This window comes from Physcomitrium patens, chromosome 21, assembly GCF_059467195.1.
Source record: "Physcomitrium patens ecotype Gransden chromosome 21, ASM5946719v1, whole genome shotgun sequence".
Taxonomy (NCBI): Eukaryota; Viridiplantae; Streptophyta; class Bryopsida; order Funariales; family Funariaceae; genus Physcomitrium; species Physcomitrium patens.
This window is the reverse complement of record NC_143430.1, coordinates 12869386-12880558: the sequence shown is the minus strand read 5'-3', so window position 1 is coordinate 12880558 and position 11173 is coordinate 12869386. Positions and strand designations below refer to the sequence as shown.

The 11173-nt window shown below is 45.3% G+C and overlaps 1 protein-coding gene across 2 annotated transcripts; it reads right to left on the bottom strand.

Annotated features, from left to right (window-relative positions):
- Positions 1 to 222: 222 nt before the first annotated feature.
- LOC112274266 (dual specificity protein kinase YAK1 homolog) lies at positions 223 to 9235 on the bottom strand. 2 transcript variants are annotated; one of them, XM_090245589.1, is made up of 18 exons: positions 8444 to 9235; positions 7827 to 8026; positions 7382 to 7535; positions 6882 to 6991; positions 6560 to 6629; positions 6168 to 6250; positions 5680 to 5758; positions 5306 to 5469; positions 4935 to 5067; positions 4654 to 4762; positions 4326 to 4408; positions 4072 to 4146; positions 3860 to 3934; positions 2693 to 3582; positions 2158 to 2268; positions 1222 to 1933; positions 789 to 1040; positions 223 to 600 (listed from the first exon to the last, which is right to left on the bottom strand). In XM_090245589.1, the coding sequence occupies exons 1-17, from the start codon at positions 8729 to 8731 to the stop codon at positions 966 to 968; spliced, it is 3411 nt and encodes a 1136-aa protein (XP_090101715.1). In that variant the 5' UTR covers positions 8732 to 9235; the 3' UTR covers positions 223 to 600; positions 789 to 965. The 2 variants fall into 2 exon arrangements, with proteins under 2 accessions (XP_090101715.1, XP_090101716.1); XM_090245590.1 differs by having other exon boundaries at positions 1227 to 1933.
- Positions 9236 to 11173: the final 1938 nt, after the last annotated feature.

Here is an 11173-nt window from a genome sequence, read left to right as displayed (position 1 = left end):
ATAGTCATTCTCAACCACAAACAAGTACCCAGTGATAAACTTACTGCCCATTTAAACATCGTACAGAGAACTCACACATCAACTCATTTTAACAGGGCCGGTTAAAAGCCATACCTCTTCGAGACTGGTTGCGAACCAACCAGTCACACAACAAAAGAATTAGAGAGTAACACGAGGCGGTTTCACACCAAACACCACCTCAACGTGCTGTGTACACGATAATAATAGTAAAAACATGCATATGTCCATTATTCAAACACAGCTCTCCCAGATTACAAATCAACCATGAGCTGATACATTGTAACCACATATACCAGAGAAACTGGAAAGCATTCCAAATGGCTTGTCTACCAAAGCTTTTGCCATGAACTGCAAGATCTGCCACTTAACAGCACATGCTAGTCAATCACCAAACACAGCATTCCATCATCGTCGAGTGCGTATAAACCAAACGTTCTTCAGAACCACATGGAAACCTGAACACTCTTTGAGTCCAAACAACCATACAGATGCAGTACGGGGTGCACCGACTTTAACATGGGGCTCAGCTGAACTCATCAACAACCTAAACTGAATGAGGTCTTTCAACGGCCAAATGCCCTGCACAACAGAATAGCAAAGTAAACAAATCATTCTTAATTGGAATGCTTCATATCAACCAACGCCAATCATCATTACAGACAGAACTGCATTAGAGTAATCTGGCAACACAAAATACTCCACGACCAGGCTCACAGATACGGAGCAGCAATGAACACGTAGTATTTAACATACGACTGCTGCAATACCTGTGAGAGGCTTCCACACGCCTGCACAGAGTTGATCGTTCATCGATGATTGCTGACAATTCGCGAAACTCGCATAAAGTCTCATACACGCCTCAACTTAGGCATTACTAGCACAAGCTCCTCAGTCCCCATTTTTGGACTCCATACTTGCGCTAAAACCAACAAAGCATCCACTTATCACATCACACGGCTGCTCAAATAGCCCAATTCATGCACCACATCATCGACGCCCTGGCATCGGGGGTTTTGGTCCTGAATATCACACCAACATTTCAGTATCATGTGCTGCAAAACGCTAATCGAGACATCAACAAACGGTACCACAATAACCAGCAGCAACACAAAATGACAACCGAACGCAATGCAGATCCACCTTGCAAAAATTATGCTTTCCAGACTTTATTCACCCGGAAACCAGCAAGTAAGCAAGCACCTGACCTAAGTAAAGCTCATTAGCATAGTACTGATTCGGAGAAATCGGCCATTGATGCTGCGGTTCCTCATAGTAACGCTGATGTGGGGCGCCGTGCATTGCATAACCTACACCTCCGAGGCCTATACCTGCAGCCATTGCAATCCCTGCTGAAGAGGGAGCATTCGCATTCGAACCCCCTTGTCCGCCATTCACTCTTGTGGCAGAAGAGAAATATGTGCCGTGCGACGCCCCCATGTATGCTGTCCTGTTATCCTTCTTGGGGGACATCAAAATATTCCCATGCGTTCTCACATCGCTTTCCGGAACCAATCCTGAAAACAATGCGTCTGGATGTGCGTGAAACATGCCATACTGCTGTTGGTGATACCCATTTTGAAGTTGCTGTTGAAATAGAAAAGCCTGCTGACGCTGTTGAAGAGAAGCAACGCCAGTCACTTCTCCAGACACCAGCCTCCTGGTCCCCTGATGAGCAGGATGCACAGGAGTTTGCTCTGGCGATACATACTGCTTCCCATGCTGCGCCTGTTGCTGCTGGTTACCTTGTTGACGCTGCTGCTGAGAACTGTTCGAAATCTGGGGACCAAGTCGGCTCGGGGAAGTTTGACTTGGCAAAAATTGACCAGGCTTCTGACGTGGATACCCAGCCTGCGAGCTATTCGAAGATGAGAAACTTTCTATGCTTGAAGTGCTCGCTCGCCCTTGTGATGTCCTGCAAACACAGCTCATACCACCAAGCCATTAAAATCCGCAGCAAACACGCTGCATGACACAAAGAGCACATTAGATCCTACTAATACTAAAACTAGAACTTTAACAACGTAGTCGTCGAAAACGTAAATTCATCACACCAGTTATCCATTTCCAAACGAAATTAATGTCGTACCACAAAAAATATATAGTAGTAATGAAACTAGTTTGAAAACAAGAAAGTACCTTCTTGATATGCCCCCTTCAAAAACGCCGTCCCCCCCAACTCTACCGAAACCACCACGACCTTTCTTTCCACCAGCTTCGTCAGCATCTTCTTCTAGAAATAGTTCACCACTGCAACCAAATTTTACACCTAAGTAATCTCTAAATCGCAAATCAAACAACATAAGGATTGTTACGCGAGCATTTCTTATGCTTGCATGCACGCAGGTCCACGGACTTAATTAAAACACCACCACCACCACAAAACCCAATGCAACGGATAAAATGCCTGACCCACCATTTGGATCTACCAAAGCTTGAAATTACCCCATGACACATCTTCATATCCGTCTCTTGTAGCCCTTGCGTAAGGCAACCTCAACATCATAACCCCACTTCATCCAATAGGCAACCTCTCATCTCATTATTTGGTACAACCTCAGGAAAGGTAACTGATAGAGCTGACAAGCATTCCATACACCCACTCCCCAGTCACAGACACGCGCGTGAGAGAGCAAACACACAAAAGAGGCATGGAGCCTTCGCCATATCTCACCTAAAATCGGGATCCCAGTGAGTGCTCAATGCAGAATCGTCATCGCCACCATCTACAGAACTTCCCGGTGATAAATATGCACCCAGCGTGCCAGGACCATGAGACAACGATCCTCGCTGCTGCTGCTGTGTCACCCCCGCACTGCTGCTATTCCTTGTACCCCGAGCGTGAGGTACGGGAGGACCACATCTCCTTACTCCACCTTGGCCCTCGACACTCATGTTCGAAATTGCATCCACATTCGCATTCCCACTGCCATGATGAAGCCTTGACCAATGAGCCAACTCTTGCTGTTGCGACGGCTGTCCGTGTCCACCAGAACCAGGCTGTGTTTGCCAAGGTCGCCTCCGATGAAAGTGCCCTTGCGCAGCATTCGCATTACCCACTGCTGTCTCCAAAAGTTGCCTCGCAGGAGATGCCGGTCCATAACGATTAGGGGAACCCACCAGCGATTGCGACCCATTTGACTGGAAGAAACTCGATGCCGGTGATGATGGAAAAGACCCCGGCGATGCACCGTAAGCACCAGGAGACATCTGATAGAGTCCAGGGTGGCCAAACCCAGATGGACTCTGCCCCAGATTGAATGATGGACTAGCACCCAGATTCAACGACCGAAGAACTGGATGTTGCGGATGCAAAGATGGTATGAATGATCTGCCTTGCCAACTTGATTCCGGAGAGCTGCCTACCGTCGATGCTTGAGTATTCATGCCCATCACATGTGCGTTCGATTCATCCACGTAACCCTCCAAGTTGCCATCTATCGTCATACTGTCTACATAGCTTCCAAAACTGCCTGCACTGCCATAACTACTAGCTCGTGAAAGTTGACTAGCATGATGTTGAGGACTGGCACCGTATCGAGGGCCTGCGTTCAACCCTCCCACCTGATGTGCATGCCAAGTTAAGTAATCTTGTCACATCCAGATTTGACATACCAAGAACGACATTATTCAAGTTGCAGCTGCCATCACAAGTTGGCTACCAAAATGGTCATATCCACACACAACTTCACGTTTCGACCTACTTCGTTTCACACGTACATGCGAAGTGATCAAACGGTACATATCAGACATTACAATAACAAGCTTCAAACACAACAGCTTTCACTATCCTTCAATTGCTTGGGTAATGTCATGAAAAGAGATACAGACACAAACTTACTTGGGGAGAAAGGCCTGCACCCACCCAGTGTCCTGCCGCGCCTCTGTGGTCTATAAGAAGACTTTGATTCACGGGCTGCACAGATCAACACTCATATTAGCAATCTCTTTCATCCAATTCCACTCATCTTTGAGAGATGCATAAAACCAAGCCATCACATGGGACGATGAACAATTCCTACTCCAGGACAGTAACTTTTACGCAGCAGTTACCGTCCGTGGAGTCTCTGGAACAGGAACGTAAGGTCCAATAAACGGTTCATCTGTCACGAATGGGTGCTGTGCGGCCTGTACACGATCACAAACCCACCGTAAGAAACGCCGCCACACTCATGCTATCTCTTACAATTACGGGCACCAAAACTCGTATCAAATAACAGTACCAAGCATTACGGCAAAATGAGGTCGTCAGTGAGGGTGCTCTTCATTCCACTTCAACGACCAACAAACCCGTGAAATCCCCTCACCTGCTGAGGTGACCATCTTTTCCTTGGGTCACATTCGATCAAGCCCTTGAGAAAGTCTATAAAGCTCTCCCGAGCTCGCAATTCTGCACAATGAACACCAAAACAAGCTCTTTAATCAAACCAAAGAAATCAGTTCCACACGATGCACTCACCCATTCGATACATGTCACAATGGCAATGAACACTACAATCTGAACTACATAAAGTCAAACAACTCAGGGGCATCCATTGACACTCCCAAATAACTCAAGCAAATCATGAAACCAAGCGCTCGGTAGCTCTAACAACACTGCAATTAAGGGTCGACAAACACCAAACAGTACACCACCTCTGTTTTGTTCAGCCACTGACATGGGCTTCATGTGAAATCCCATTATCATTTCCGAAAGAGTGCCATGGAAGTACCTCCTCCCAATCTCTGGTTTCTTCTTATGACGCTGCACCAATCACCAACGTTAAATCATTGAGATTCTCCGAAACTTGCACGGCAATCTCACATCCCAAAATCCGATTGGAATCCTCAATAAACAAGGTTACAACTCCTAATGCTCAAGCCATCCTACCAGCCTAAATTGCTTCCACAGCAGGATTAATCATCAAGCTACATACCGCTCCATATTCTTCTACTGTCAGCAGCTGGTAAGCGCTGCGATTGTGATCAGCATGAGGGGCAGCTGTCAATAGCTTAAAGAACTTGTTCGTGTACTTCGCGTTCCTCAAGATATGATCCGGCGGTTGGCTCCTGCATCACCAACCACATAATACTTCAGAAAAGCATGCCCAGACCAACTCCCGGTTGAGTGTACATCAAGTTACGCTCGGAATGCATCACCCCTACTATCCGACACTACAACAGATACTGGTTCACCAAGTGACACCAACGCCGAAAATTCGCCCCAAACGCATTCACGCTGAAATGCTATCAGAACAACCAAACTTAGTCCAACTCATCATCTATAAATCGTTGCGACACAACATACTCGAGTTTCTCCTTCATGAATAACAGCATGTCAAAGTCGCATGCTCCAGGGAACAGTGGCAGCCCCAAGAAAAGCTCAGCCGCCACACACCCTAACGACCACATATCAATAGCGGTCGTGTACCGGTGACCAAGCAGTACCTCGGGGGACCTGTAAAACCGACTCTGCATTCATTCAAAATACAGTCCAAGTTAGAAAAACACGCTCCATATCTTAAACTGTATTCATCTCTACACAGACTGACTTACACATATACAAAGCGACAGTGTAACAAGCTGCTCCAAAATTGAAGCAACCGAAATCTTCGTTCCACTTAACAGATATAACAACAGCTTCTCAGACATCAAACCCTAGTATGCAAACCACAAACCTACCTGTATGTAAGTGTAGACTGTCTGGTCTTCCTTACACGCTGACCCGAAATCGATAAGCTTTAAATCCGCCGATCGAAAACTAAGGCAACCAACATCCAATCATACAAATGAATTAGCCAAGAACACAAAAACGCCGAATTCGGATTCCTCGACACCACATGCCAAAAGGCAAGGCCTCCAATCATACTTGTAATCACCCTTGCAAGACCGTAGTCGGTTCAGTAAAGATTAAGAAACAAATCTCTATTACCCACTGAAACAGACGCTCCTGTCAACTCCATTTTCGAGTGCAACATAGATTGGATTTAAAGGCGTCTATATCGAAAGAAACGGTCTCGTAATGAAAATCTAATAATATTCCTAGTAGAGCGGGCTCAATGCCGTACAAGTTCCCACCCTCTCCGTCACATATGAAGAACCCAAACATCCCCACTATTCACGTGATCCATGCAGACTGATACGCACACTAACAAGTACATGAACTTTACCTCTCAATCAAAAGAATGTTCTCCGGTTTCAAATCACAATGTATCACTCTAGCTTCCCGCAGCAGACTGAGAGATTTCAGCAACTGTGCACAGTCACAAGCAAATGATCAGCCTACCTAAGTCTCACAAACAAACCTCCAGTCTCAAACTGGGGGGGGGGGGGGGGGGGTGCACCACAGCAACCTCCTTTCACGACGCTCATAGATAATGCTCTTCGAAGACACCTTTCAAGGCAATCCGCTGAAAGTAACCTATTCTGAAAACCCAGCGGGCACAACTTGAATTTCAGTCTTACAGCACCTTGTCTCATTTATATAGGATACAACACACTCCATACCACAGTCCGCCTTACTGAATTGGCAACGTGTATCGATTCTGCCAAAAATCAATACCTGCTTAGTGAACATCCGCACCAAGACAAGCGACATGCCCTTCAAATTCGTCTTCTTCAATAACTCGTACCTGCACAACCATAACCAACCAACACAACGGAAGAACTTAAGGTACCTATCGTGAGTGAAGCCAACACCAAATGAACGAAAGCAACACTCATATCGAAAACACATAGAAACGAAACCCCCAGGCATATCACCAGAGCCCAGAACTGTCACGAGGTTCTCTGCCACTCATATACACATTTTATTAACCCACGACCATAGAATAAAATAAAATCCTGAAATGCATGCCGATCACCGGTTTCAAGCATGTACTCACAAATTCTCTGTAAGAAGCTCAAACACAATGCACAGATGCCCGTGGTACTGAAAGTGGTCTAGACTCCTGACAATGTGGTACTTGTCATCTGGATCGTATTCGTTGTTCAGCTGTCACTCATAATCAATATCCGCAGGTTAGAACAGCCCTTCTTTATATAGGCAGGAAACGGCATCAATCCACACCTTCCTCCCGTCTGATTCAAGAATACGTGCACACCCTGTTCTGATCCTATCACAAACCGCACTTGTAACCCTCGAGCTTAGGTGAAGCTCCGATAACTCCTGAGAATCCAGTAGAGGAAAATATGCACGCTTCAAAACTCCTACTGTTCCATCTCCAAACCCACGCTCCTGCTATAATTCCACCCCCAAGAAAAGCCTCACCCATCCTTCTAAACGATCTACCAGTAATAAATACGACTTCTTTCAATCAACTTTCCATCCCTTCTACGCCCTCAGGAAACGGCCGAAGTATCCATGCAAAAAGTCATGCTATACCATGTGTAAAATCCCGATCTCAAACCGCGCTTGGGTGTGGTAAGCTGGAAGATTCTTTATCACCTTCACCGCAACGTACTCATTCGTCTCCTCCGTATAACATTTTGCTACCTGCCCGAACGTGCCCGAACCTACCAGATCTTTCACAACGTACCTGCACATACACACACATCAAACGCATTCCAAATGTCATGTTCTGAAAATGCTCCTCAAACCATTTGTAGATACCCTTCGTGCACCATACTCTCCAACACCATCCCCCTCGTGCTTTGATCATTACCTTGACATCTCTGCCAAAAACTCCAACGACGACGCGCCTTCATCTCCATTCAAAGAAGAACAAATAACTTAATCCTGCCCTAACAATGCAAAATTTGCACCTTCAAATCCAAATTACAAAAACAAACAACCTACTAACGTCTTGATCCCCACCACTGCTACCTACCTTCGAGTACCGTCGTTGTTCACCAAGACCTGATGGAAATACAGCACAAGGTCGTGTTTTTCATTATCCAAGCCGCTCTCAGAAACGATTGTCGATGGAGCAGTAAGATACCGCTTCGGGTTCAGATCCGGTGAAAACGCAAAATCGGGGTTGCAGTTTTGATAAGTCGCGACAATATCCTTCGTAAGTTTGTATGCCAACTGCGTCATCAACGTTGAACAATTCCTTGCATTAATCGGTTGAAACTGAATGAATCTAAAATACCCACAACAGTGATAACGCCCCGATAGCCCTGCTACCCAATCCTCATATATATATATATATATATATATATATATATATATTAATTCTGTCGACACACCGAAGCTTGCATTCACGAACCCTGCAATCGGTTGATTGCAAGTGAAACCGTGTATGAATAGGGGCTGGCTAGCGTAAGCAGCTATTTCCTACATGATCTAGGAACCCACATAGCTTAGATTCCGAAACAGAAGTTGAGTGCGATAGTATGTAGTTGCAAAACTAACAAGTCGTACAACAACCACACACCCTTCCCCTCTCCAAAATAAGCCATACACAGCTATCAAACCATTGGGCAACCGAGAGTAGAAATGTACCGAACGAGTGACCTGGATATGCAATCGCGGTGCATTAACTCCAGCGTGATGCCTCGACACCCTAGTCGGTGCGTTAGCCCCACTGCGCTGTCTCGATACCCTTGGAGCCACATACGCCCCAAACGAAATCGATCGGGGAAACCAATGAGACTGGGGCATTGGATACATAACCCTGCGGCCCCTGCCACTAGAAACCCCAGAATTTGAGTCATCGTCGTCGCTGCTGCAATCGCCATCCGACGACGGCGACCGTACAGTTTGGCGAATCACTCCTTCCATCATGGGCATGGCTTCACTCCTTCAACCTTGCACGTAAGCGCTCTCAAACCCACCGCTCATAGTAGATTGCACCCTTGAAACAAACATTCACGCACTCACTCACTCACTCACTCACGTCCGCTGCTTGTCCCCTCCCTCCCCCTCCCCCTCCCCGCCTCCCTCACCCTCCTTCCCTACTTGTCGACCGCAAAACCTTGACCAGAGACCCAACCAGGCTCGACGTGCATGACAAACCGATGCTCCCGTAGCAACCAAACCACCTGATCCACTACGGGCAACCCCTCCTCGATCCGCCACAAGCTCCTCCACTCCATAATCCCGCCCTGTGTCACACCTCTCAGCAGCTCCCCCCCCCCTCCTGCCGCCTCTCACTCTCTCCCTCCCTCTCGCTTCATTTCCCTGACTGCTCCCACCACCCCGACACCGCCCCGCTCATGATCGCATTGCCGCGCCATCCAACCCAATCCCTCCGCAACGGACACCATCGGACTCGAACGTGCACCCTCTACCCGCGCTTCTCTGCCACATCATGCCGCCATCGCGCTTCCCCAATGCCACTCCCACCCACAGGAAACGCCCACTTGCGAGAGAGGGTCTTGACAGAAAAAGGATGACACAATAACGACGAGAGAAGGCAAAAGAAAACCCAATTGGGCTACAAGTGCGGGCCGAGACGAGAAAAACGAATGAAGGCCATGGCGAAAAGAGAGCTAGTCTTGGAGCTAGCTAGCCTGCTGCTGCGGGGTCCAATGCCGTGCACGGTGGGGTTGCAATGGCGTCGAGGCCGCAGCAGCAACTACAACAAACAACAACTCAGCTCCTTCTTCGTCTGCATCAAAGAAAGCATCCATCATCATCCCCCAAAGCCCAACCCCATCATCGTCATCGTCGTCTGTCTTATCGTCGTCTGTCTCATCGTCGTCTCATCGTCGTCTCATCGTCGCCATGGCCTGCGTCCTCATGACTCACCCCTCACCTCATGACCGCTTTGAGTGCTGGTCCCACCACTGCCCGCCCTTCTCCCTCCTCCTCCTCCTCCATTCATAGATCCATTCCTGTTATAAGCTTCGATTTCTTTTTCCGGCTTTTCCTGCGTCGTGCTTCCTCACCATCGAGAGTGTGAAAACCGCGGACTCTCTCTCTCGCAGCCTCCCTGCCCGGCCACTACGGCTGCCCGCGACCTGGCATCCCTTTACGCTTCGTAATGTCCCCTCGTAATCGCCCCTCACAATCGCCCCTCGTAATCGCCCCTCGCAATCGCCCCTCGCAATCGCCCCTCGCAGCCGCCCCTCGTATGTCCCCTCATATTCGCATCTGGTTATGGGCTGTGGAATTGGCACCTCGAACGGACTCTTCGGAATGGCCCCTCGCAATGGCTCTTCGTGTGGTCCTGCCCTGCTTTTACTTTGAGGCTCCCTTTCCATTCTCTCGGTGAATGAAGCACCTGCTCTTTTCTTTTTGCTTTTACTTTTACTCTTCTTTTCTAAATCATGTTCGACTTTTCCAAGAGGGATCATGTCGTCACATTTCTGAGTCTATATGTTTTTTAAACGTATTTTTTTATAGAAGGTATGATAATTACAAAATTAAAATCAATAAATTCATGAGTAATACATTGTGTTGTATGATGCATTCAAAAAATTAGAATCGTCTCTTAATTTGGTAATAAAAAATTGGGTGCAATAAAACAAAGATTCTAAAAGAATGTAAAAAAACTTAATTAATTTTTTAAAAAATCAACAACAACCATTTGGAATTTTATGGTTAATAATATTTCTTTAAGTTCCTTACTTTGTTCAAATCATAATCATTATGTATAGTTTTGTGATTTTATTGTTTTGATAAACTTATTGAAGACATAACTTTTAATCTAGTTTTACAAAAGACATATACATTAAAGACATTACTGAGAACACTTCTTTTTTTTAATAAAATGTAAAAAGTAATATTCTAAATTTTACAAGGTTATATTTGGATATTGTTTAAAATAAAACTTTCAATACTTTCATTAATATTTAATTTTATCTCAAATCAAAAGATATGTAAAAATCAGTCAAGTTTACAAAGAACTTTAATTTTGCTATATATATATATATATATATATGCAATTAAATTTAAAACAATACATATGTATATAGTAAGAAGTCATGAATTGATGAAACATATAATATGATATGCATGCCATGCATGAAATTTTCTTTGATATGAAAGATGTTTGTTGTTGATTTAAATACACTTTTTTTACTTTAGGATATTTAATACCATTTATTAATTTTTTATGTAATATTTTTTTTATTTACACATATTTGAATTCTTGAAATTTTAAAAAAATCTCCGAAATATTAAAATAATTTCTTACGTATGTACTACAATTTTGTGCTTTGTGATTCTTATTTGTTGATTAATTTTTGTTATGGAAATTATTTGTATCCATACATGTTTAAATACATA